This window comes from Melanerpes formicivorus, unplaced genomic scaffold (assembly GCF_026170545.1).
Source record: "Melanerpes formicivorus ecotype bairdi unplaced genomic scaffold, bMelFor1.0.p_v2 SCAF_7, whole genome shotgun sequence".
Taxonomy (NCBI): Eukaryota; Metazoa; Chordata; class Aves; order Piciformes; family Picidae; genus Melanerpes; species Melanerpes formicivorus.
In genome coordinates, this window is record NW_027142359.1 from 25,455,422 (window position 1) to 25,483,337 (window position 27,916).

The window sequence follows — 27,916 nt, forward strand, 5'->3', positions numbered from 1 at the left end:
GTGACCTTATTGCCCTCTACAACTACCTGAAGGGTGGTTGTAGCCAGGAGGGAGTTGGCCTCTTCTCCCAGGCAACCAGCACCAGAACAAGGGGACACAGTCTCAAGCTGCGCCAGGGGAGGTTCAGACTCGAGGTGAGGAGGAAGTTCTTCACCGAGCGAGTCATTCGGCATTGGAATGGGTTACCCAGGGAGGTGGTTGAGTCATCGACCCTGGAGGCGTTCAAGGGGAGATTGGACGTGGCACTTGGTGCCATGGTCTAGTCATGGGGTCTGCGGTGTCAGGTTGGACTCGATGATCCTCGAGGTCCTTTCCAACCTGGGTGATACTGTGATACTGTGATACTGTAATACTATGCATCTCCACACACATGCCTTGAGACACCGCTATTAGAGTGTTGTCATTGCATTTTGGTGGGGTTGTAAACATGGACAAACACTCTGTGTGACAGGGGGCTTCTGGGGGTTTTATTTTGGAGGGAGAGTAATTTGGTAAGTGAAAAATTGGTAGCTAGGCTGATGGAAAGCCAGCCTGACGTAGGTGAACGTTATTCAAACAGCAGACAGCTGTGGGTGGCAAGGATAAACCTTATCTTTAAAAGACCTTTTTTAAGAATAAACTTTAACCATGATGTTTTTAAAAGCATCCAAGTGAGGGCCATTTTTAAGGCCATTTTAATAACCATTTATGAAAACTCCCACTTTTCTCTTGCAAGCCTGGGTGGTGTTAACCCAGCCATTGCCTCCAGCCAGATCCTACAAACCAGACTCATGGGTCACAGCAGCTCCTCCACAACACACATTAACCAACTCCCTCACTTTCCACAAGCAAAGCACAATTCCACCTCCAGCCCGCAGTTACTATCAGCCTCATCCCAGCCCACACCCTCTCTGCTTCACTAGCACCAGTCCCAGGACATGATTGGGTGACTGGAACAAACTAGACGCTGCTGAGCTGGGGCTGCTGAGGGGTTTTGCAGCAGTAGCAGTTCGTATGGTCTGGAGCAGTGATCTTCTGTCCTGAAACAGCGCAAAACCCCAACAAACCCGAGAAATCCAGGCTCTTCCTAGGAAACTACAGCTTACCAAATAAAAATCACAGGTTTTCTTTCCACAGTCACACCATTTCAGATTATTTTTTTCTACAGGTTGGACTTATACACAGGAACAGCAAAGCAGTGACTGAAGGGCAGGAAGGAGAGCAGCTTGGTTTGAACACCTAAGACGAAGAGTTGAGGATTCCTATTCCATATTTGGTGGCACCAGCACATATTCATAGAACCTCTCCATGTCAGGCAACTGTAATGAGAGCAACTCTTATTGGGACATACCCACCCATACCTTTTAGGCAGTGCTAACCTGGAATTGGGATTTGTGATGAAGGGATAGTCCAGGTGAGAGCACTTGTGGAATAAGTGTAGAAATGGCCTGTAGAAATGTTTTCCCACTTCTGCAATCCATTTGCCCTGGAGAAGGACAAAGGCCTCCCAGCCATGCTCTGTTCAGTGAGCTGAGATGGCAGTCAGGTAAGTGAAGGTACCAATGAGGTCTGCAGGGTGTTTTCAACCAAGAGCTCATGACTGGGAAAAAGTTTTGCTAATAAGCTGACTGTCCTGGCTTCTCCAGGTCTCCTTCAATGCTAAGAGCACTCTGGGCTAGTGTAACATGAAGCAGAATTTCCTGGTGATACAAACACAGGTGAACCCATGAAGAGAGATGGCCCCAGAGAACTGCTCTTGTTGTGAAGAGGGCTGACCACGTGTTTGGCCTCCCTTTCTCTTTTGTCCTTTTGGCTGGGAGTCATTTCTGCAACAACCAACTTGTAGACATTTGTAGCAGAACCAGCTCACAACTGAGCCAGTCCTGCACAGCCCTCCTGTGCTCAGTGGAGAACCTCAGCAAGCCCCTCACTCCCATCTCATCTGGAGCTGAAGATAGATGTGTAGCTTTCCAGATCTTTCACTATCTTCCTATTGGCCGTGGAGGACCATCAAGGGCCAGTTAGTGCTGGACCAAAGAATATTTCATATTGAAAAGCTAAGGAGCAGAAACTTTCCCTATAGCCCCACTATACCATACCCAACTCCTTGCTGACTTTAGAGATGAATCAAAGCCTTCCCTCTCCAAGTGAAGAGGACAATGCACACAAGAAAAGACCAAGCTTTTATTACTTATTTTTTTCCAGAGATTTTTTTTTGTCTTTTTAATTTCATCTTGGTACTTGATTTCTGACAGTGTGTCAGCATCTCCTGCCAGGTCAGCCATCTCCAGACCCAGCTACATTCAGTGTCAGATCTTACGGTGGCCATGAGCCAATGTTTTGAGCCTCACAGTCACTTGCATGACTTTACAGGTTATCACTCACATCATTTGTGAACAGCAGCACAAAAGGACACAACGCATGAAAATGAGAGTGGGGATGAGGTGAGGGTCAGCTGAAGGCTCAACCCTAAGGAGAGCTTTCCCCAGGTTCCCGCAGCTCTGGCGAGGATGAACCTGAGCACAGGGTGGGAAATGCAGGGCTTTCCCTCCTTTCTTATTTGTCTGAGGGGCTGTGGTGTTTTCCAGAGCCTGGACAGCAGGTCACACCAGTCTAGCACCCATATTTGAGGGTACTATATGGGGTCCCTGGCAGAGGCAGGCTGGGTGCTGCCGCGGGGAAGGAGAGAGGTGATGCAGAGAAGCATGGCCGAGCCTCTGTGTGCCAGGATGCCTACCAGCTCCAGCAGCATTGTCCACTTCACAATGACCTCCTGGACATGTCCTGTTGTGGGGACAGGACCTGGCCACCATGCTGTCCCCATGGGTCTGCTGGTGGAGGAACAGGTCCCTGGAGCCAGTCCTGCTTTGTGTTACAACAGCACCTCAAAACCAGCAGGGCACCCTGAGAGCACCAAAAAGAAAAGCACCAACCCAACCCCAAACCAAACTGATGTTCCTTCCCTGCCACTGGGCTTTTGCAACTTAAACATAACCTTTATAAAAAGTAAATTATTTCATCTTATAACTTAAGTGCACTGAGTATTTCCTTAAATATGGTTCACGCTGAAAATAAAGTTACTTTTGCTGTACAGTAAATTTCTGATAGACTTAGAAATAAACTTTGTTGATACAATCTGGCGGGCGTGGCTGTGCAGGTACATCACCCACAGCCCCACGGCTGGGCACACGCACACCCCCCCCCTGCGTGCCCACACACACACACATACACACACGTGGCCCCCGAGGACGGGGAAGACGTTAGGGGTTTCTAGCTTTCTAGATTCGCATGGGAACATCTATCTTAAAAGTCCCTCTGTTTAAACAGCAAAGCGCTCCGGCTGCTGGAGGGAGCAGAGGGAAAAGCCTGCGGCAAAGTTTTCCCTGCGTTTCCCCACAAGCGTTTTCAGCTTTTCAAATTTCAAAGCCCGGCTGGTGCCCAGGGCTCCCCCTGTGAAGATCAGCAATTTGCTCTTTCCACCGCTCCTACTGAAGGCGGCGTGGAAGGGGCAGGGCTCCAGGATCCTCCCTCGGGAAGGGGTTTTCCCCTCCCCACGCCTTTTGCCCTCCCCACGCCTTTTGCCCTGTCGAAATGAGAAATTTGGTTCCCCGCTTGAAATTTGAAAATCCACCAGCCAGCTGCAAAAACCACTCCTGTCCCTAATCCTAGGCTCCTAAGAGAAACATGAAACTATGCAACCCATAACTTAACTCGCTCCTTGGGAATCCCAAGCTACAACATATTGTTTGACAGCATCCCAGCAGTGTCTCTCCTCTCTCCCTCCCAACCCCGCAGGCTCGGGAGCCCCTCCTGGGGCAGCGCAGTTGCATCGGCTGCCCCGTGCCGGGGACCACTCCGTACTCAGGAGGTGAAGTAGGAGTTCTGCATGGAGTAGAGGTGGTCGATGGGGTTCCCCACTCGTGCCTGGAGCGGTCCCGCATCTGCCGTGGCAAGGAAGCAGTCGCCCAGGTTGCTCAGTGAGGTATCATCACTATCCAAGTCGTGGAAGAGGGGCTCAGCACCTTGGGAAGCAGGGAAAGTGTAGAAGAACTTCAGAGCTTTCTTTCTCTTCCAGTACCTTGACAGTGCCCAGCACTCCTGCCTTTTGCAGTGTAAGTATTCAGGAGTGAGGGGACCACTGTCTTCCCAGAAATCACTGCACCCTCAAGCATGCCCCCACCACACAGCACCACCAATACATCCCAGCATCTCTTCAAAGGGGAGAAGGCAAGAGGCAACCCGGAAGCCTTACCGTAAGGATGCATGTGGTCTCCGGGCATCTGGGGCGGGGTGAGCCCTTGCCGGAAGGGATCGGAGCTGTAGACACTTTGCTCCATGCCCAGTAGCTGCTGGGGGGGTGGCAGAGTGGTGTAGGGGTTCAGCATCCCCTCCAGGCCAGTGCTGCCACTGCCATTCGTCTGGGCTGGAAGATAAGAGCAAGTCATTGGCACAGTTAGGCTGCTGCATTTTGGGGGGGTCCTTTGGGAAGCCCTGAGATGGCTCCAACGTTGAGGATGGGGGAAGCTGTGTGCCAGAGCGGTACCTGAGCTCAGTCGCTGTGTATTTTGCTGATCCTGTTGCTGCTGCTGCTGCCTCCTGGCAAGCTTCTTCATCTGGCCAAAGAAGAGGAGTTAAAAATGGGGTGAAACCATCTCCCAGCCAAATCACAGAGGGAGGAGAGCCCCAGCCCCTGGTACCCACCTTTGCTCGCTGGTTCTGAAACCAGACCTGCACCACACGGACGCTGAGCCCTGTCTCGGCTGCCAGTGTCTCCCGCACCTTGGGGAAATAATGACAGTGGCCCAACTCAGCTTTCTGGGGCACTTTAGGAGGGGACAAAGAAACTGGGGCAAGTCCTTCCCCAGCATCCAGGGTATCCCCAAGAGCTGGACATGGTTGAGGATGGGACCTTCTCCCATACCTTCCTGCAGGGCTTGGAGGAGACCTCAAATGATGCCTTGAATGCTCTCCGCTGCTGTGTGGTCAGGATTGTCCGGGGTCTCTTGGGCCGCTTGTGATCCTTCCCATCCTCAGTGCCCTTCCCTGAGGCTTGGCCCATTTTGCAGATGCTGTCCTCATCATCGCTTTTGCCTAAGGGGAGAAAACCAAAGCAGGTCCTTTACAGGCAACAGATAGTGCACATCATTTTCCAGCATGTCCAAAACAATCTGAGGGACTGAAAACAAGCTGATGTTGGCAGAACTAGTAAGTGTGAGGAGCTGAGGCTTGGGGCTGGCAACTCCACGGCAGCTCAGAGGTGGGGAGAGGTGCTGTGGCACATAGTTTATGGTTGCTCAGACAGCAGATACGCTTTTTGATTCTTCTTTTCCCCAACAGTCTGAGCAGCTGCAATGCGAAACCGTGGGACACCTGATTTTCCCTTCATCAGACCCAAATCTCTGCCTGCTCCACATGGATTTCCTGCCAGACCACAGCTGGGGCCGTATCTGGACAGCAACCTGCAGCTTAGATTCATGTGGTGGGACAGCAGCTATTGAGGACCTCTGTGTCCCTGGGGCTGTCCTCCAGCCCAGCTGGGGACTAGGCATCTGGTCCCTCTGCCCAGACAGCCCAGCCCGGTGGAGGTCAGGGCAGAGAGAGATGCTCAGAGAGGGCAATGTGCTAGCCAAGAGCTCACCAACTCCTCCTGATTTGTCCTATCATGGAGCTCAACTCCATTTAGAGCACAGACTTTTAATCACAAATATAAGGGGCACTTTTTTTGCCTATATTTTCTCCCTTCCATTGAGTTTTACATCTCCCTGGACAGAAGCCCAGGCTGCTTCAAGCTTCACCCCTTGGGTGCTGCAATGTGCTGTTCCATTATGTTCCCAGGCGCTAGTGTGTCTTTCCCTGATGCTTTGTTGCTTGGGGCCATCAGGCAGAAGATGCTCTGGGAGAGCAGGCAGCATTGTTCTTCCTCTTACCAAACCTCCTCATTTATTGCATCACCACCATGTTGATGACCTTTCTTGCTCAGATGGATGTGGGAGGGCTGTAATGCAGGTCTGACAGCACAGGTCCTTCCCACAAACCACTTACAGCCTTTTCCAGAAAACTTCTCCACCAACCATTTGGGAACTGGTAATGGAGCTGAGGTGCTGGTTTGATGCAGATTGCAAGGCTGCACTCCCATCCAGGAGCTGCTGCATATCTGGGAGATGGGGATGCCCAAAGGTGTGTGAGCCTGGCTCAGAGTAATTCATGGCAAAAACAGGTCAGTTAGGACCCCATCACAAGAACTCATCATGGATCACACACATTAGGAAAGTCCAAATCCAATGGCAGGCCAGCCGGGAATAGGAAAAGGCAGGAGCAGATCCCTGGGGTGAGGGGAGGGAATTATCCCAGCAGAGGAGCAAGGATGCTCACAGGTACCAGTTACCGTTTCCTTCTGTGCTGCTGGGCTCTCTCCTGGGCTCACCACCAATATAGAGATCTTCCCTATAGCAAGGGATGGGAAAACTGGGACAGGGAGAAACTTTCACACTGGTGATCTCCAAAGAGTCTGAAGTTTTGTGTTGTGTCCTGGGAGCTAGAGCTTTTCTGCTGCTCACTCATGGCAAGTGCTGCTCCGCCGCAGCAAGCCTATGGTAGCAGCAACAGCGATGGGAAAGGCAAACTGCTGCTTTCTTGCATGTGCTGGTGCAAGGACATAGCAATGCAGTAAGTCTGAGGGTCCTAACAGTGAGGACCCCAAGGTGTGGAGTCTCTGATGGTTCATGGGGCTGGGCAGTAGTTGCTTCTGCCTACTTCTCAATGTCAGCAAAAGCAGAATCTCTGCTTCATGGGGCCACCTACTTCCCTGCAACCTGAGAGAATTCACTTTACTGGAAGGGTAGAGATTTTTACAAATGTTGGGAGGACGACTGTCAATCAATAGAGACATTTCAATGCCTGAACCCCTTCCTACCCTAACATGAGGTGAGCATCTCAGTCCCCTCCAGTTTGGGACAGGCAAAGCCCAACATGGGGAAGCCAGAGGCTTATGGACTCCGTCAAACAAATGATGCTCCAAACCCACACCAAGGAGAAAAACCCACTCAGAGCAGCCCCCCTCTTAAGCCCTCCCCTCCAACACCTGCTCCCCAAATCCCTCCCAGTGTCAAAGGGAAAGAAGGAAAAGTGAAGCCGGATTTGGCGGGGTATTACTTTTAATTAACTCTCCCTTTCAAGCCTTTCCCCACCAAGGAGGGGGGAGAAATTAATGAGTGTCTGGGGCTGCCCCTGACGTCACCTGGGAAGGGGCTGGGGCGACGGATATTGTGCGGCGTGCCCTCGGCCCGACCCGCAGAGCCCGCGTCCCATCGCTGGGGCCAGGACATTCCTCGCTCAGGAGGATTTAGGGAGAGGAGAAACGTTAGGACGCTTTTAATTGGAAAATGGGGTCCTCTTTCAGAGGGGCTTGTTTACTCAGGCTGGGCGGCGGAGGCGCGGGGGAGGCAGTAATTGAAGCGAGGGTTTGGGAGATTACAGACAACATATGGCTCGCTTTTTATCTGCACTTTCTCATAAAGTGGCCTTTGGTGCGCGGCAGCCGGGGGAGAGAGAGGGGGGCCTGGGGGGGGGGGGGGCTTCAAAGCAGTGAGGGGGGGACAGGGGAGAAGCTGAACAAGCAGATCGCATGCTGCTGGTGGAGGGACGTGGTGTTGTGGTGTTGGGTTGACGATCAAGTTCGGGCTTGATGATTCACAGACTTTATTGGGTTGGAAGGGGCCCTCAAAGGTCAAGTTGTCCAACTGCCCTGCAGTGAGCGGGGACACCTCCTGATCTTAGAGGTCTTTTCCAACCTTAGTGATTCTATGACATGGTACTTTGGGACATGGTTTAGCGGTCATGGTACTGTTGAGCTGAGGGTTGGACTTAATGACCTTAGAGGTCTTTTTCAGCCTTAGCGACTCTATGATTCTTAAGAGCATGCAGGACTAGTGCCAGACTGGGGACACCTCAGTGCATCCTCTGGCATGGTGGTGTGGTGTCTAGGATGGAGAAAAACTGTATCATGATAAGCATCCATGTGGGAAATGCACCTAGACTGACCCCTACCATGCTATTTTCTCCAGAGTGATATGACATCCCAAGATAAATTACTGGTGGCAACCAAAACCTGGTGGGGACAGCGATAGGGCTAAACTATGCACTCTGTAGGGAGATGGGAAGGGCTGAAACTTGCCTAGGTCAGGGGCTGCTAGGGGCTTTGAGTCAGGTTTCCAACCAATCAAGGAGTTGCCATGCCTTTTTGACCCCTACACTAGCCTTTTGCATCCCTCAGGCCTCAGCTGGAGTTTCCACCAAAATAAGTCTTTCCCCATGAGGATTTGAAGTTGAAGCTCTTGGTTTGGCCAGAGCCCCTGGCAGCAGGGCTGGACCACAGGCCAATTAGTCGCTAGGGAGGAAACGCTCCCCAACCTTTCCCAAACTGCCCTTTTCCTCTACTAGGAATAATTCCAAACCGTTGTGGCCAACTCACTTATTTTCCTGCATGACATCTCCTCAGTGATTCCTATTTTAACTGAAAGAGTTTGCACATCCCAGAAGGAAAAAATAATAATTCTTCAATCAGCTAAGGACTTTCCCAGGGCTAAGACAAGAGCCAGCACCAGTGTGTTGGATCTGTCTGCTTTCCTGCCTCTCCAGCTCCTCAAGTGTTGGACCATCACTCACCATCCCACTCCAGCCACCTCCTCCCATGGCCTCACTCTTTAGTTTTTAAATCTCATTACTGCTGTTTGGGGAGAGGATTTTTTTCTGTCGAGCAAGAGGGGTTGCAGAGCTTGGACAGAGCCAGGCACAGGCAGCGCTGCAAACCAGCCAAGCTCTTGCTGCAGGGGAGCACCACACTAAAGAGAAAGAGAGGCTTTGGGCAACTTTTGCTCCATCTCCACTAAAACCGTCTCTGATCTCCCATGCACCTTCTCCCAGCTGCAGCATTGCCCGGTGCTGAGCACCAGGCTTTGCCATGTCAATCACCTGCCCTGCTTCACACCCCAACAACCCCATCCTTAATGAGCTATAATGCTGATTTCTGTGTTGGTCTTTTAATCCAGTGCTTGGCTGTAGCAGGGACCAGACAGGCTTCTCACACCCCTTCCCTGAGCATGGAAAATCATTCTCCCCACAGAACAGATCTTCCCCTGATGCTGCTGTTTGAGAAGACCCAGGGACATGGCATGGAGCTGGACAGTCTTGAGTGGAGCTGGGCTCTGTGAGGATGATGTTAACACAAAGATTTCTGCCAGCAGATCATTTCCAACTGCCCCCTCCCCCCCAGCCCACATTGCTGGGCTTTCTTACTAAATTTGTCATCCTGGGAAACATTCAGATTTGATTTGCATTGACTGTAGATAGATATTTTAATGTTGCTCTGATGCTCTGGGTAACCTGACCCAGCAATGACTCCCTGCCTGCAGCGGGATGCCATCCCCTTGATTACCTCTAGCCATGGTGCCACCCCTCTTGTAGCCCCCCTTGGCTCTGTGGTGTCCTCAGAGTGTCACCATGCTGGGTCTGCAGTCTGGTCTGGCCATCAGCCACCTGGGAATCTTCTGAGGGCACAAGATTTGCAGGCTCCCTGCTGCCAGCACATGTCTTAGTCCCATGTCTCAGTTTCCCTTTGCTATGAAAAAGGGTGGCCACAGAAGTGGCTCACTTCTTGCACTCTGTCTTTCCAGAGCATCCTCCACCCCTGCAGCCCCTCTGCTGCTGAGGTCCCTGCTCATACCCTTGCCACCAAGGTTGGAGAATGCAACAGTGTTTAGAGAATTTTTCCTGTTGATGCTTAAGGCATCGAGCCCAAACCTTGCCTCTAGACCCCACCACAGTCGCTGGGGCCTCAGGGTAGGACCAGCCAGGGAGACGCCGAGCACGGGCGGCCCCTTACCAGAATCCGACAGAGCCGGGCTCACCAAGCTCAGCAGCTCCCGCTCCTTCTCGTAGTCGCCCTTACAGAGGAGCTGCCCTTCCTTCAGCACAAACTCGTCACCCTTCTGCAGGCGCCGCTCGCAGACGCAGCAGCAGAAGCACCGCAGGTGGTAGACACTCTTCTGGGCACGCATCACCAGCTCGCTGGGCGCGATGGCCTCCAGGCACCCGGCACACTTCACTGCAAAGAGCCTGGGGGAGCAAGAGGAGACCTTGATGGGACACCTGGCAGCACCATGGCTGTACCTGGCAGGTGGCATGGCACGGGGGACAAGGGACGTTGCACCCTAGGTGGGAGGCAGGTATTGGCACCTTGCTGGTGCTGTGATTGCATTGAGCACCATGGTGCTGACATCCCACAGTGACAGTGTGTGCTGCTAGCTTGCCCTGTGACCGTGGGGCATGCTGTCTCTGGGTGAGCTTCGGTATTTTTGGTTGATCTGTTACCATGTTCTTACCACGGATGTGGTTAAAGGACAAAGATCCCAAAGTCAAGACACTCTGGGTGAAAAGCAAAGAGGCTTACGAACCCAATAGCCCAGCTACCAGCACCCCAAGATTTACTACATTTGTATGAGTTTTATCAAGCCAAGCCTAAGTGTCCATCTGCATCTGGCTCCCACCTGGATATAAGGAGATGCTGGAGATGACAGTGGGGCCAGCAAACTCATCCATGCCTCTCAGCAAGCACATGCAAAAAGCACCCGTGCTGATGGTCACCCACAAAGCACCCCACCCCTCTGGCTTAGTTCATTGGAACAGCCACATTCCTGGCTGCCAAACACGTCATAAATGTCCAATACATTGCAAAAAACTCCATGCCATCAAATTAAGTTGAGGCTGCTGATAGACTGAAGACTTGTTGTGTCAAAAGGAGAAGAAAAAGCTCGACTTGTTTCTTGGCATTGATGTGACAGTGTTTGAAGCATCCCTAATTGTAGAGTCCTCACTGGCATTGTTCTTAGGTGCTGTTAATAATAAAGACACAGCAATAACACTTTTGGGTAAAACACAGCTTTTCTTTCTCTGACTTTAAATGTCCTCACTGTGAAGCTGAGTAGCATGACAGTCAGGGACACTGAGGTGAGCAGAGTGGAGGCAATGGCATCAGTGTTGGCTTGAGAGGACTTGGAGGCACCTGGAGCTGAACTCTGGGCTGGGCTTTTGGTGAACAAGATGTTTTCCCCGATACAGATCTTTGAAGGTACTAAACCAGATGCTCTTTCTGACCCTCAGATATCTGTAGTGTTGGCTTGGGCCCTATGAAGAAAAAAAATCACTGCTTACCCAGCCTCCTCCTGAATGTCTGTGGGAACTGGACATTATTATTCCCCTGTCTTCATGACTTTGGCCCAGAAAGAGAAGGCAGAAGTCGGCACACATCCTGCAGAGGTTATCTCCGAGCATCACCCGTGTCCCAGCCCCAGGGATGCCCCAGGGACCTGCGTGGGGAGCACAGTATCCAGCCTTCCACCAGCCCCATATAGCTCCTACCACTGTGATCCCCATTCCATGTATCATCCCCAGGGAAGACATTTGGGGCCAGGGGTCTGTGGGGATGGGGAGGGGAAGGGCAACCCTGCAGCCACCAGTGGGCTTTCAATTCTTTCTCCTTTTTAGAGCTGTTACAAAAAACACACAGAGGAAGTGAAAAAGTGTTGAGTCAGCCCCATTCCAACAAAGAGAGGACCAGATGCATGCAAAACCCTCGCAGCAAAACCATCAGCAAACAGGGATAATTGAAAAATGGGTTTTGTGATGAGCCCAATAGCCCATAAAACAATGAGATGGGGACAGAGCTAGGCGCATGTGTGGCTTTGTGCCCTAGAGGTAGCTCCCAAGAAGAAGGCACCCATCACATCAGAGCTGCAGATGAACAGAAGTTCCCAGTTCCTTACTGCAGCCCAGGTGTGACCCCTGCTCCCAAGAAACCCCAGCCTGGCTTCATTTCACTTTTTCTTTCACTGCTTTAGTTACACCAAGCTCCAGAGTCAAACATCTGCCCGCCAGACATGCCACCCACCAACAGTGCCTGCCAGCCTTTGTGGCTGGGTGTCAAGGGCATGAAGAGTTGGGAATAGGGCTCCCAAATGTAGCCCATTTCATTGTCTTCAGCTCCTTCCCACGTTGGGGTCCTCTTGCACATGCTTCATGCCAGCATGTGGGCTATGCCAGCTCACTTACAGCTTTTCCCAAAGGGATGGGTTGCACAGTTCTCCCCATGCCAGTCAAATCCTGGGCACTCTCAGCAAATTATAGCATCCCCCAAGAAGTAGGTGAGGGAGGCTATACAGCTTTTAGAAACCACTATCATCACTACAGAAAGCAGAAAATCATCAAATAAAAGGTGGAGGTCAGGGAGTTTTTTAATTCCAGAGAATGCTGTTAGTGGCTTTTGTTTCTCTACATCCAACTTTAATTTCCCAGGTTTACATCCAACTGTCTGTCTCAAAGATGTATGTCTCTGTGACTGCCCTGAGAGGAGAGGTATGTATATTCCCTTGAAAGCATCTCTGCTGAAGGGTCATTTTTTTCCCTCTTGTTCCAGCACAGAGGAAAGCAGGCTTGTGTTAATATTTCTGCAGTCATTTTGTCTTTAATTATGTCTCTTTTATGTCAAAGTGGAGGCCATTTGTATTCATCTGGTAACACATTCTCCATCCTGTGTAAATGACATTTAAGCCCTACCTGTTGGGATTGCTAACTGCTCTCACTAATAAAATATTGATAAGCTATTACCTTACTGTTATCTAATCTTCACAAATGTATGTGCCCAAAATCTCAATTTCCAGGGCACTGATTAGAGAGCCATAAACCTTTGCTGGTTCGACTCAGCAGCATCAGGCCAGCGATGGATGTTTCTAAGCCCAAAGACTGTTGCAAAACAGGAAGGTGTGAGATTTAGGTAAATGGCTGCCCAATATTCAACACTTAAAGTCAGTGAGCCAAGTATGGCTTTATTTCCAAACTGCTAAGTCCCCAACAGCCCCCACTGAGAGATGGAGATGGAGCAGTCACTGCCCTGTGTGGGACTCCCCCATCCCAGGGCAACATGAGATGCAGAAAAATCCCCATAGAATCTCTCCCACAGATTTTAGGAACTAAAAAGCCAAAGGCACAGCAACTGCAGCCAACCACAGAGAGTAATAGGGGAGAGAAAAACACATCTCTGGTTTTTCAGCTCTCTATAGCCGTGGACCAGATCTGCTCAGTACTAGCATCTCCACATGGACTGGGGAGAAAGAGCATGTGTGCGTAACTGCTCACACAGATAACCCCAGAAGAATAAACCCATGCACGGATAACCCCATGCACAGATCGTCCCACTCAGGAATAACTCCATTTTCAGGTAGCCTCATGTAGGATAATTCCAGCAGGGATAACACCTGCATAGATAACCCAGCTGAAACACCAGTTGGGCATTTTCCCTTCTGAAGAAAAATTTGCTGCCAGCACCAGATCTGGCAAGTTAACATTTTTGCCTGAGCACAGCACACCAGCCTGGATCTGAACACGTTTTTCTCCACCTCCGGGATCTTCAGCTCTGTGCCCAGTTCCACCCTGCCCTTCCACCCCCTACCCCCCCCTCCCCCAGCTGCAAGCAGCAGTCTACAGAACAAATGCCATCTTTTCTCCCCTCTTTGTGCCTCCCTGCAGCTGCAAAGGGGACTTTGAGATTACATTTCTTTAAGGGACATCTGCACAGAAGAGAAGAAGGACAGAGCCTGCCCAGGGACCTCGACAGGTTTTAAAACAAGAACAAATTACCAACGTCTAAATTGCAACAGGAGCACCTTCATTTCTGCCATCCCAGGGACCCTGTGGGCTTTAATTCTTGGCAGATTTTATTTTTCCTCCGTAGCCTGGGGTTCAAAAGCTAAATCAGGCCTGTCTAGCAGCCTTTGGGTTTGTCTAACCACGTATGGAGCTGGCCAGCACAGGGAGGAACGCCAGCTGTGGTTACCCACTCAGCACTGTGATGCTTGGTGGAAAACCAGCCTGCCTTGGGCAGCTCAAGGAAAGCCTCATCGAAGTGCTGCCAGGGAGTGTTTGTAAATCAAACCAGACCCACTCAGCTCAGGAAGACCTGAAACAAGAATACAGCGATACAATGTTCCTTCAGCACACACTTCTTGTTTCTGATCTTAAAAAGGTTCCTGTTCCTCTGCTGATTAACCTGCACGACTTTTCATTTATTTTGTTTAAATTTAGGTCCTTTTTGAGATGACAATCTGCAATTTGGAACAGAAAGATGGTGGAGGTGGTGGATTTCAAGAAAAGTCTTGAAACAAAATATTTTGTCATTGCCCAAAGTGAAACCTTTCTCCTGGAAGGCCCCCCAAATGAACTAGCCAGTATTACAGACACCCCCTTTCCCCTGGGCCATGGGCTCACTTCTTCACACAATTCCTTAACCTTGAGGAAGCCACCCCAGACCTCTGCTTTGGGGTTTCCCATCCACGCAGCATCGCTGAAACCTAGACATTTTGCCACGTGGCTGAAGCTACCTCTGGGGCAGCACGTCTTATCCCCAGGGCACCGATGGAGGGGGAGCAGCATGGGCAACCCCAGATTCCCATCAAAGACACCACCCCTTCTTTCTCCCTTTATTTGGAGGTGACAGGCTGAAAGGGGCCTTGATTGACGGGCGCTTCCCGGCTGCTGCCTGTCTGCGTGTGCCGCATACAAACGCGGCCCCTCGGAGCCTCCCGGGGAGGGGGCGGCGGGGCAGGGACGCTGATATTAAATACTGATGGACACGTCTCAAACGCCGTGCGGTGGGCGAGGCGAGGCAGCTCTGCTTTCCTCCCTGTCCTCACCAGCATGGCCCTGGGATGCGGTGAGACAGGCAAAGGTAACACTTGAGTAACCCTGGTTGAAGGCTGGGGCAGGCACCAATGGCATTGGTCCCTACAAAGTGGCCTCCCTGCCAGGGAAGCCCACAGCAGATGCATCCACAGGGATGCTGAGTTTGCCAGCACTTCAGTGCAGATAACTGACCACATCAACTCCTGCTTTCACCACTGCCATTGGGGAGACTGTGCAGACACCAGCTGACCCATACAGGGAGTTCCAGTCCAGCCACGCTCACAGCTATCACCACCGATGGCTTTCTGGAGACCAAAGCCATGACCCTCCACCAGAACCATGACCCTGGCATGGGGGCAAGCCAGCTGCCATGCACAAGAGGTGCATAAGGAGGCTGGCAACGGGTGCTGGCAGCAAGCTGCAGGGCTTTCTTTGTAGGGAACAAAGATACCAGATTGAGTTGTCTTGGCACCAGCTCATCTTCTCACTCACGGTCACTTGTCGGAAGAGAGAACAGCAGCACCAGGTCCTCAATGGGCTGGTAGTGGAAAAATGCCAGTCACTGTCAACCCTGCATTTGCAGCTTGGGAACAAGTTGCTGTCCTGCTGCTGCTGGGCTCATGTCCCCCTGTCTCCCTCCCTGGCCCTTGTGGGCTGAGGCAGAGGGCATGGACTATGGCTGGGCAGAAAGAGGGAATGGATGGGCTGCCTGTGCACGGTGCCTGCGAGGGCATTCTCCAGCCTGCAGCCACAGCAGGATGCATTCCAAGGCTGTGGGAGCAACTAGGAAAGGGCTGAGTCCATCTCATCACTGCAGCAAGCAGGCTGGTATGTCCTGGGCATGGAGAGAATGTTTTATAGACCAACCCAGAACCAACAATCCCAAGAATCTCCAAACTCACCCCAGCTCTCTGGGCTATCAGGCTGATAGAGGAAAGCACCCACAGCTGCTCTCACTTTCCCTGCCTGTGCACCCCAAGTCCTTGGAGAGCTCTCTGGTGGGATAGTGAAGGGATGTTTTCTCCAGGGCTGTTCTCCTGACCCTTCCCAGTCTCACAGCTCCCTCCCCCTGAGGCGGACAAGTGTTCGCTTTACTGCCTGGCAACGGGGCCAGGGCTAAGCTTGCTAAAATATGAGTGTTTTTTGGCTGGAGTACCAGAAGGCTGCAGTCCTACAGAGAGAAAAAAATTGAGCACTCCATGCCATGGCTCCAGAAAGGGGGAGAATTAGGTTTCACACCGAGCAGGCTGGACCATGGCATTCTTTAGTTAATGCTTAACAAACGCCCAAACAAAAGCGGCCAACTTGGCTGCATGTTTGTAAAATGTATTCTCAGCAGATTCGGGTTTATTGGAGAATTCACTCACTTTGCAGCAAGTAGTGTTTCCCCTTTTTTTTTTTTTTTTTGCCTTTTAATTTCCCTTCTCCTCCCTTCCCCCCTCTGGTCAAGCCCTTCTCATTCCTGCTGCCTGAATGCATTTTCTGACACTTCGAGGGGACATGGCAACCAGACTGAAACAGGCTTATGTCACCCCGGAGGCTGATGCGAGCTCGCCTCTGCAACCCCAGGGTGCCAGCTCTTCCTGGGGTCCTGCTGAGCTGCTGCCACCAACCAGGGATGGGGAGTCCAAAAAGCCAAACCTTGGGCTCTCACAAATCCATGCCTCAGAGATTGGGTGGTGGCTCTGTCCTCCAAGAGATCAGGGAAAGGCAAGGAATGGAAGTGAAGCATCAGAGCCATGACGTTCACTGTCCTTCACCTAACCCAGAGTCCAAATGCAGTGGCCCTTCTCTATCTGGCATCTCACCCTGCTGCACATCCCTACCCTCCACTCCTTGAAAAGTCCATCACAGCAGTGGATGCCAACAGGCACAACTTGCTTTCAAACACAGAGCTGGGGACAACCAGCACACAGACAACCCCATCCAAGGACCCCAGAGGCTTTGGAGGTGGCATGGGGATCCTGCTGGAGCATTCCTAAACAGGCACTTACCCTGATGAGAGCACCTAAGCAGGTCCCATGTCCCCTTCTGGAGCCTGGTGCTGTGGCAGAGACAGCAGTGACAAGGAACACACTGGTGAAGGGGGGGCAAAGCAGAAAAGGGGGCAGCAGAGAAGGAGGGTGTTGGTGACAGTCTCTTTATTTCTGCTGCACGTGAATCATCTGGGACTTCACTGGAAAGAGCACCTTCATCCCTGCCTCCTGGACAAGGTCCAGAAGTGGTCACTTGACATGCCCCAGACCCTCTAGAGACCATGTCAGGACATGCAGGGGCACTGCTAGAATGATAAGGTTAAACAAACAAGACAAACGAAGCCTTCCCAGCAAACAGCCGCTGCCAAAATACACCGGCAACCCCCAAGCCTTCCCTACACCAAAACAAAGGCTCAGGCAAGCGCACAGCTTCAAAGGCTGCTTTAAGTTGCTCCATTTCTGGTCAAGGACATACTAACAAGACTTTCACCAGCAAGGTCTTATAGGAGCTGATGGTTCTGGGGTGTCTGATAAAAAACCTCTGTTGACTTCCGAAGCAGCCAGAAAGCAACCTCCTGGGTAAGGCCATAAGAATAAGACCTAAATGCTGATTTTCTTCCCCATTTCTCTAAAGGCTGCTGCTGTGTCTGCCATCCCTCTGCCTCCATAACAGTGTGTAGCATCAGATAGGGATCTGGGCCCACCACAAGCATCTGGTTTTGGAGGTGGAAGGACACAGGTAAGAGGGGAAGAGGCACACCCAGCACTGCATCCAAGCCCAAACTCCATCTCAACGGAGACAATCCCAAGGACTGATCCCTTCCAGCCCGCAGCACGGCAGCTCTTCATCCCAGCCAACGCGTCTCCCACTAAGCTGCATTTCAAGAAGCGACCTCCTCCCCCCTGCCCGTGCCCCCAAGAAAACAAGGATAATTGAAAAACCACAATATCACTAGTCAAATTTAATATTGAGAGCGAGTAAGCGGGAGCCAGAGGTCAGAATTAATTACACCCCACCATATTTCAGCACGCTGCTGCGGCTCCGTGTCCTTTCCTTGGGGAGCGGCGCTTCCACAGAGAGGTCGACAGACATTATTAGAAAGGACTGATTTAAACGTACCCCCAGGAGCTTTTCAGCTTGTCTCTTCAGAGCCTTTGTTTGTACTGAGATTAATGGGGAGGCAAATGATGGAAAAGCAAAGTCACCGGGAGCAAGAGGATGTGCCATCTCCACTGCCACCACCACCCTGCCTTGGCCGGCTCTGTAAGCGGGGCAGGAATAACTGGGAGAGAAGGAAATGCTGTTTGTGTCATTCATTTTGAGGATAGAAATGTGACAATGCTCAAAACTTCCATTCTGCTTTCGAAGAATCAGAAAACCTGGGGAAAAATTCCTGCAGGCTGATTTTCCTGCCTGCCTGAGGATCTTAAACACTCACTGTTCTTTTGATGTGCTGCATCCCCACGGACAAAGGGACAATTTTTGTTCTGTTTCAGCTCAGGAATTATATATACATATATAGATACACACATATATATATACACACATATATGTGTATATATATATATACATATATATATGTAATATAATGACTTGTCTTTGCAAGTCACTATATTTGCTTCTGAATTTTTTTGCAAACCCTCCTGTGAAGTCAAATGAAAATGGAAGCAAACTCAAACCCTAAAATCTTTCTGTTTTCCACTCCACATTTCAAATGGAAGGTTAAAAAAAGAAAATAGAAAAAAAAAAAGAAAAGGAAAACAAAATAAAGAGCATTCAGTTCAAGTGGAAAAGTTGTGAAATCCTCTCACTCAAGGATAGTCAGTCCTCACTCTACTGGCCCCAGCCCCGAGCAACCTGATGCAGCGTGCAAGCCAGCCGCACTTAAAGAGGAGGAAGGGCTGCAGACCTCCAGCAATGCCACAAATTTACATCCACCTTGTACCAGGGAGTTCAAAAAGGGATCAGGCAAAGCCAGGGGATGGAGTTCACACCCATCTTGTTCCCACAGGTCTGACCTCAGGCTCAGCACAAACCAAATCCTCAACTGTCCGGGGCAGCGCAGGCTCCCTTGACTTTTGAGCGATTGCTCAGGGCATCGCCATCAAGGGCAGCAACGGGTTGGATATGCACTGGGTCCAGCCCCAACACTGGGGCTGCTGGCTGCTCTCAAGTCTCCTAGGCTACAATCACAGCTTGTGTTTTCCTTCATTAAACAGAAAACTCATGTTCCCCCCAAGGGCTCTCTGAGCATCCAGGGATGGGCCCTGCAGGAGACAGTGCTTCCCAGGTGTTTAAAATTCACAGGGCGTTTGTGCCCGACGTGCCAACGTGGCAAAGCCTCATTAGGAGACAGCCAATATCCTGTCAAGCTTCCCGGTGCTCCGGCGGCTATAAAAATCGCTCAGCTGTATAAAGGCTAAACAGAGTAAACTAAGTGGGACACAGAGACCAGCTGCTTCAGACCACCTCAGCAAACAGAGATCCGAGGCAGCACACCGGGCACTGCCAGCAGGGAGATATCGGTCTCCAGGCTGGCTTATTTCTTGCCTTATCTTTTATTTCCATGAGCCCCAGCTCACCCTCACACAAGGTTTTGCATAAATATCATCTGCATGTGTTGTCAAGTTGTTGGGGATGGGGTTGTTTCTCTTTCTTTCTTTTTTTTTCTTCATTATTTTATTATATTTTTTTCCAACAGCATTTCCACAATGGGAAGCAGCTGTTGCGGTTAGCAGGCTGCTCCAGAGCAAGAGCTGCGCTGCACATGGAGATATCTCCAAAGAGGCATCCTTCATTCATAGCTCCGTGCACTAGAGAGCACTATAACATGTGTTTCCATGAAGTTTGTGAACTAAACAAGCACGCTGGAAATGCCAGAGGAATATGCTCAGGAATGAATGGAAATATCCATCTAGAAAGACATTAAACTTAAGCCATGTTTTCCACACGCACACACACACCCCCCCACACACACCTTTCACCAAGCTCATGTTGCAGCTCTCTTCCAGCGTATGCTCTCTAGAGAAACAAATTCTCAGGGAGCGTTTTACCACCTCAGCAGCACCCGAGGCAGGGCTGTGGTGACAGATGACAGCAAGCAGGGGATTTTCTCATGCCATTGGTGGTCTGGGGATGTGTCAGCAGAGGCAGGCAGGAGAGGCAGCTCAACAATTGCGATCCCAGCACCAACCTGCTCCCAAATGACATCTCATGCGTAGAGAAGCAGAGCTGCTCTGCCCTTCCTGGGTCTGAGCATCAGTTCCCCAGAGGTATTGAGCATCCTAGAAGAGCTCAGTCTCACAACAGGCAGAGATAAAACTTTGGGCAAATTTATGATCCAGCGTTTAAAATTCACTTGCTTCTCTACAGTTTTTTTCCTCTTCAGTCTGGGGAAGTTTGGGAGAGGTCTGCATTTTTAGCTAACACTCCCTTGACAGCTCATTGTTACACCAAAGCAAACCCAAACCTCTTTCTGATTTCTAGGTAGCAGCAGTGTTCAAAGGTTGCTTCAGGAGCCATGGGTGCTCCCCTAAAAGAAAGACTATAATCAATTTCAGTAAACAAGAAGCAGTCTCAGATCCTGATGGCCACTGGGGGATCATTATAGGAGGAAGATGCTCAGAAGGATCCAAAGTGGCCTAAAGGTGCTCAGTGTCAGAGCTGGCTCAGAGTTCTGCTGTAAAACCACTTCCCTTCCTTCAACTTTACCTATTTTATAGACACATACACACATATGTACACACATCATACATTTGGGCTTTGGTGTTGTTTTTTCCCTGTAAAATTCTTGCTTTCCACAGACTTTTTCAATTCAAAAAAGAGCCCAAGGGGACCTCTCTGGTTCAACTCACTTGGGTATCAAAAGGCTGTGTCCAGGGGTGCTGAGTAGTCTGTAGAAAAGGGACCCCAACACTCTGCTCCCACCTGGAAAAATCCCTGGCAGGACACCATCTCACTACTCCCTACCCAAAACATTTTCCTGAAGCTTTTTGATCTGAGAGAAAAATATTCTTTAAAAACAAATTGTTGTGTGTGGTTTTTTTCCTTAACCGTTTTGATTTTCACACCACCTTGTACTAAGGATGAGTGCCAAGACACTGGAACTTCCGTCCAGACATAAACCATCAATACTCCGTGCAACACATCCCTTAAACCCCACAGCACTCACAGTTCTCCCTGGTGGGCTCCCAAGGATGCAGGAGCAAAGAGCAGAGACCCCTACAAGGCAGGACAAAGGTGCAGAGACATCCCCGTCCCCAGCGGCACCACTGGGCTCCTGCTGCAGTCATAGTTGCAGGGATGTAGAACCAGTGCCCAGTTTGCTGGGCTACCTCAGACAGGTCTCAGTGCTGCCAAGGTGCTAGGATGAGCTTTTGATAGATTAGATGGTAAAAGCAAACACACTTTCTCTAGGAAACATGTTCCTGACACTCGTCTGCTCAGGGTTATCACAGTGGTGAGGCAGCAGCCCTTCCCAGCAGCCTCCGGTGGCCGTCGAGGCAGGATATTACTTTGTTGCTTATTCATTTTATTGCTTCTCCTTTCTAAATATTTGCTTGGCAGGGAAAGGATTCCCTTTACACAGTATCTGTTTTTACAGGTCAATTGAATTTCTGGCACTCTCAATCCCTCTTTCCCTCCAATTGCATTTGCAAAACAAATATTGATTGTACCAATTAGCTGTGAACCCCTTGTGGAAGACAGCTCAACGCCTTCAGCCAGGAGAAGGCTATCCTGGCCCCAGATATGTGCTAGTAAATGAAGCTGGTGGGATGGGAGCCCACAGAGCAGTGATGTCAGGGCATGGCTCTGCAGAGCCCCAACAGGACCCTCTGAAAGGCAAAAGGAAAAATGATGTTTCTAATCCTTTCAGCAATGCCTTTGAAAGGTATCAAAATTAAAGCTGGGGTGCCTTCTCATACCTAAGATAAGGGTAAGTCACCCTGTGTCTGAAACCTAATGACTGCAAGTGAGACCACAAATGCCACCCAACAGCAATAACAGATGGGTGCAGGTAGTAGGTTAGATTTGTTAACTCCCAGAGCCACCCATCTCCAGCAGAACTGTCATTTCTTTCACTGAAAACTAAAACGCACCAGCTCAATGGGATACAAGTGAGATAATAAAGACACCCCCCTTCTGCTGCTCTAATGCTGGGGAGTCCCTTCCAGCTCTGCTCTTTTGCTTGGGATGTGATAAGCTTTGGGCAGCAGCATGGGAACAATTCTGCTGCCTGCCCCAGCGCCACTTGCTCTCTAGATGCCTTTTTTGAAAGGATGGATGATAAAGGAGCACACAACTGAGGTGCTTGGCCACAGAGTGAAGGGCCACGATGACACCTACTTGCAAAATCACATCCTTTCAATTAGAAACAAAAATGTAAATTAAAAACTGAGCTTTACCCCCCCTTCCCAAATGTCTTTAGGTTTTGCCTGTGCAGGGCTGGACTTCTCTGAGCTACCTCAGAAAACTCAACAGGCACATCCAACCCAAGCACCACATCACACTTCTTCACACTGATTTCATTGCTCTGGGTTCTGTTTGTGGTTTCCTTGGGAGGTTTCATCTAAATCCTCACTGCCACAGGGAGCAAGGAAAGAAAGAGCTCAGTGTAAAATCAGTCAGACTTAAAAACTTGCTGTGTTTTGCTCCGACAAAGTCTAAATAACATTTCAAAGAACAAACGAGATCACTGAATGGCACAGGGGTGTGAGGGGCAGCTAGGATCCTTCACCCTGCACCTGGAAAGCTGCACCAGCTTTTAGTGGCTCTTATCAGCCCCCTGGGATCTCCAGCCCTGGCTGGAATGGTGATGCCAGCTCTGGTGGCACTCTGGCAGGAGCTGTGACACAGCCCCACAGTCCCCAACCCACCACTGCCAAAGCATTAAGAGCACAGTGCTAAATGTGTCCTGCCTGTGTCAAAAGTCACAGTCCAAGGCAAAGGTGTAGGAGAGGGGAGGGGCAAGTAGTGGGGCTGCTGGATTAGCCAACAAGGTGGAAGTCCCCATCCACAGTCTGCTAGGGCCAGAACATGGACTACTCTGCTGCCACAGTGCAAGAGAGCTAGCAGCTCTGCTAGGCAGAGCTAGCAGCCAGTCTATCCCAGGCAGCTCAGGGATGCCCAGCCTGGGAAAAGCCTTCCCTTCCCCACCCCCCCCACCCCCAACTCCTAACCTCAAACAACCACTGCAAATTCCAGAAAGCAGAGACATTCCACAGCCCCCTTGATATCCTTGCATCCTAGGGGAGGAGAATTGCCCAGCACAGCATCCAGAAGAAATCTTTTTCTCCTAAAACATGGGATATTTCTTTCCCCCTGCCATTCTCTAAAACACAGCCAGCAGGATTCAGGTTCTCCCTGCAGTGTTGGGGTAAGATGAGACAATAAAACAGAGCAGTCACCCTCCCACAGCCTCAGGGTGCAAAGACTGGTACTAACAGGGGTGTCAGGTCCCCATGCAAGCTGAGCTAAAGCCAGAACAGAGATGTCAATCTATAGAATGTTGACATATAAGCTGTCTATACATAAACTGATCCCATCTGATGACAGCATGCATGCATCCAGTGTCCCGGGGTGGAGGGTGGGAAGCAGATGCCTGGTTAAGAAAAGAAGGAACCAGCCACAAAATGCTCATGCTCATCTGCAGCTTGGACAACTGCAAGGCTGTTTGGCTCTGTGTTTTGGGCTTGGGCCCATCCTCCAGTTTAAAGCAGCTGAACAGAGCCCAAAGGCTCATTAAGCTGGTCTGCTTGGAGCTGGTTCCACCACCAGGACTTTTATCCCAATGAGAAGTCAATGTTTCTCTTTGCAGCTACAAGGGATTTGGGCTGAGCAAGAGGAGGCAGCTCCCACAGCCAGGGCAGCACTGACAGCTCACAGAACTTCACCTGACACGGGTGAGAGCGGGTGCTGGAGGCCCCATGCCCACCCGGCCCGGAACGGGGTGAGAATCCCACCTTTTCACTTTTTCCCCTGCTACCTCCTCCCATTTTAAGCTGGGACGCATCAGAAATGGGAGCTCTTGGGCCAGCAAGTCCCACAAGCTCAGAAAAAAGCAGGCAAAGGCAAAGAGCCCAGTATTTATCCTCAGCTCATGTCAAATGACATGATGGGAAAACCAAGGTCAGGAGCCCTCATTTGTTTTGCCAGCCCGTCTCCAGGACATGCAGGGTAGAGGCAGCCTGAATTGCCCTCCCTCGCAACAAACCACACGTGCAACCATTCCCTCCCAGTGACATCTCTTAGAAGACATCATCATGCCACCTCCCAACCTTGCTGAACCCTCTAAAGGTCAGCATCGAAGGCATGTCCACCACATATGGTTATTAGTTCTCCATGGGTCCATCCATCCCTCCACTACAGCTGGGTGAACAATTCACAGCGCATAAATTTATCTAGCAGACCTCAGCCCACGTGCTGTTTGCTAACAGTCTGTGGAGAGGCTGTATTTTATCCCTTTGGGTTTCTTGGCCACTGTTCAAGCTCCTGACCCTGATTTATTCGCAATCGGTCAAGAGCCACATTTCATCTCCATAGGCCACGTCTGCACAGAGCTATTCCAAGCACGTGGCCTGATGGCCTGCAGCAGTGCCGGGGCACCTTGCCGTAAGCTGGTCCCGGTTCTTTGTGGTACCTCCAAGAGGTAACAGGGTGTGGGGGGCGTTGTGTTCAAAAATAGGCTCTGCGGGGGCAAGCTGCCTGACGAGAGCAGCGTGGCTGGAACAAGCCGCACCTCTTCTGCGCACGAAGGCGATGAGAGCTCCAGATGCCGGCCAAGGCTGGCTCACCGCCTGTCCTCATCCCATCTAACCACCTCTTTGCCTACCTCTCTGCCTATTTATAGTCATGGAAGACCTTTGTACAACGCCAGAGGGTTGAGTGTAGAGGCGGGATGGCAAATTGTACTCTTTAACTTTCCAAAGTCCTTTCCCTTCTGTCTCCCAAGAAGGCTACCATGGAGAGCCAGGCATGCACCCCACCTTTGAGATGAGACCTTGAGACCAGTCAGAAAATGATTCTCAGACCTACACCTGCTGTCAGCATAGCCCTGGGGGGGTTGGTAAACCACCCTCTGTTGCATCTTGGCCAGGCTGTACTAGGGGAGCAACCACACTCATGCAGACAAGAACATCCCTCTGTGAAGCCAAACCAAACAAAATAATCAAGGTGATGTGAGAGGTACAGAGTAACCCACAGAGAAAGAGTGATAGGGAGGATAAGGGCTAGTATTAGCCCTGTCTGACATCTTCATTGACAATTGTAATTAGGGGCTAATTAGCATGTTAATGGCATTAGCAGGAGATCACAAACTGGAGGGGACAGAACAGAGCAAAGCAATCTGAAGGGGACCCTGGAGAGATTAAAACCAAACAAAGAGAAACAAGAAACACACAACAACAACAAAACAAAGGAAGCAAACAAACGAAAAAACCACCAACCCAAAACAAAACCCAAAGGAAATTAACCTCAGAAAAGCTTCTGCAGTTCAGGAGAAAAGAACATCCAGAGCAGATGCTGCAGTGGGAGGAAGAAGGTGGGAGCAGGGAAGCAGAAAGAAGCTCAGCATGGAAGTGGTGTGTTGAGCAGGCAAAGGAAGCCCTGCAAGCTGCCCTGCAAGCCAGGTCATGTGTTCTTGCCCAGGAGCAGCTCAGTGAGTGGGGCAGTCAGCAAGGTTTCACCAGGAGAGCTGAAAAAGGTCCAGGACTATACACTGGTGATCCTCAGGACATCCTGCTGGGGTGAGGTAGTGCCTTGTAGGAAAAATCCATATCCCAAATGGAAATGTTAAATGCAATCTGACTTTGTTTTCCCCTTCCTGGGCTGAGGCAGTCCCATCACATGAGCACCTCCTCTCCGAGCAGTGGCTGTGTGCCCAGTACCCATATACATATAGGAAGGGAAGCAGTGGCAGAGAGCTGTCACCCTCACCCTGGCTGGGGTTAGCAGAGCTAATGGCCATGCTCACACTACTAGAGGTGACATCCACTCCCCAGGTATACATAGGAGCAATTCCTCCTCCTCTGCAGAGCCTCACACTGCCACCTTCACTCACTGCAAGCCCCCCAGTATCCCTCATTGCACAAGCCCCTGGTGAAAGCTGCACCATCACTGTCTTATGGGACATGGGACAAAGGTGGGACACGTTGGCAATGCTAGTCCTCGTATCACTGCTAGTCTGCACTTATTATTAAGACAGATAAAATTGTTTCATTGTAAGAAAATCCTGTAACAATTCTAATGACAAGAGTGAGGTAACCTAAGCAGCTTGCTTACAGAGATCTTAACAAAACTGTACTTTGTGGGACAAAAGAGGTAGCTGTAAAACCAGGCAGGATGCAAGTGCTCATGGAGGAAGGATGGTGGGGTTGCAGCCATTCTCACACTGCTCTGGGAGCCTTGAGTGAGACAGACAAAATGGTGCAAAATACCCCTTCAGCAGCAATCCTAGTCTCGCAGTTACAACAGCAGGAGAGATTTTTGCTCATCCCCATGGTGTATGGAGTGACCAGGAGAGCAGGATTGCAAGGGCTGGGCTCATTAAAGGCACCCTTCGTTATCAGTGTCTGATAATTCAGGTGGACCAAGTGCGACCCAAGTCTCTGAGATGTTTCCCCGACACCTGGGAACAAGAAACATCGCACCAGTCATGTCATGGTGTCCCCTCCAAACTGCTGCTGTCATACCTAATGCCTGAGAAGTCCAGTCCTTCCCTGGATCATTTAGAGACTTTAGAACTGTAACCAATTTACAGAAACCTCAGATTTCTAACCCACCAGGCCCAGTGCTGCAGCTTCAGAGGCTCTGGACTCTACAGCTGCCCAGGATAGGGAAGGCACAGCAGTTTTATCACCCAAAGGCAGATTAAAGTGATTCCTGATGCACAAGTATCTGGAAGCAGGCAGGGAGGAGGGGAGGTGCACTCCCATGATTTGTGGGCTGTTCTTGGGCTGTCCTTGCTGCCAGGTCTTGGGCAATTTGATGACTTTTGCTGCAAACTGGACGAACAGGAGACACATGCGAAGGAGGAAATTTGCATTCCTCTCGCCTAAGAAATCCCTTCTCACTTTCCCCCAGATCACACATACACCCAACCTCTCAGCCTCTCCAGGCTGGCTTGGACACCAGCTCCCCTCCCACACCCAGATGACCTACTCATCCAAAAATGGCCAGGGCCCACAGCCGGGGTGTTATCCTCTCCTCCTTTCCTTCCCTGCCCTCGTCCTGCCTGCACAGCCCTGCCGGCAGCCAGGGCAGGCAGGAGGGACACTTCATCCTCCTGGAAAGCACCAGATAGAAACAGCCTCTACCAGCAGCAAAAGTGCAAAGGGGATCACCAAGCCTCCAAAGGCTGTCTTCAAGCTGCACCCCAAAGCACCTCCACTCATTCTCTTCCAAAGATTTCCCTGGTGGCTTGCAAATGTGGATGCTGTATTTCACTGCCCCTATTTCCCAGAAAAAAAATCCACACCAGGTGCTCCCTGCCTCTGAGACTAGTGGGTCCTAAAGCCAGATGAGGATGTGACCCACTGTGGACAGAGGTGGTGCACTTGGCAATGGATGTGGCACACAAGACTGCTGTGCCTTGATTTCTACATCTCCCCTTCCTTAGGTGCCTCCTCTGTGGGAATCAGAGGTGAGAAAGGACTCACACTAAGCTGAAATACAGCAAAAATAACACCTCAGAACACAAGGTCATGTGTTTGTGACGGAAAACCAAAGCCTGCCCAAGAGATTGAGCCTGCTGTGAAAGCCTGTGAAGAAAGTACACATCAGGAGGAAAACCATCGGAGCATGAAGAGCCTAAATCAATGCAACACAAGGACCCTGGTTAGGGAGCCAGCTTCTGAGAGGTTCTCCTTGCTTACTTCCACCTGCCAACCTGTTGAACATTTTCTGAGCTCATAGTTTATTAAGGCAAAGAGTGACCTGCATGTCACCGTTGTGGAAAGGTGCTTCCAAGCCACCTCCTCAGAGGGAGAAAGCAGGGGATGCATTTCACTGTAGTGCAAAACAGTCTCTCCATCCTCATGACCATCGCAAGGTAATCCTCTCTTCTACCTACCTATCTCCAGAAAGCATCTACCAGGCTGAGTAAAAGTCACCTCAAACAGAAAACTTCATCCCCATGTCAGCTGTGCTGCTCTGGGCAGTTTCTCACTGGTGAAAAGGTGAAGTCAAGACCTTGCATGAAAACTGTGGGGAGAAACCCGGCAGCGCTGGGTTA

At 50.6% G+C, this 27,916-nt stretch overlaps 1 protein-coding gene across 1 annotated transcript in view; it reads right to left on the reverse strand.

Annotated features, from left to right (window-relative positions):
• Positions 1 to 2,149: 2,149 nt before the first annotated feature.
• Positions 2,150 to 27,916, reverse strand: part of LMX1A (LIM homeobox transcription factor 1 alpha) — a 45,269-nt gene continuing 19,502 nt past the window's right edge. The window contains exons 4-9 of the mRNA XM_068141508.1: positions 9,860 to 10,092; positions 4,901 to 5,070; positions 4,681 to 4,758; positions 4,523 to 4,592; positions 4,232 to 4,402; positions 2,150 to 4,001 (exon numbers count right to left, since the gene is read on the reverse strand). Of these exons, the coding sequence (XP_067997609.1) occupies positions 3,841 to 4,001; positions 4,232 to 4,402; positions 4,523 to 4,592; positions 4,681 to 4,758; positions 4,901 to 5,070; positions 9,860 to 10,092 (883 nt within the window). The 3' untranslated portion in view covers positions 2,150 to 3,840. The remainder of the gene's footprint in view (positions 4,002 to 4,231; positions 4,403 to 4,522; positions 4,593 to 4,680; positions 4,759 to 4,900; positions 5,071 to 9,859; positions 10,093 to 27,916) is intronic.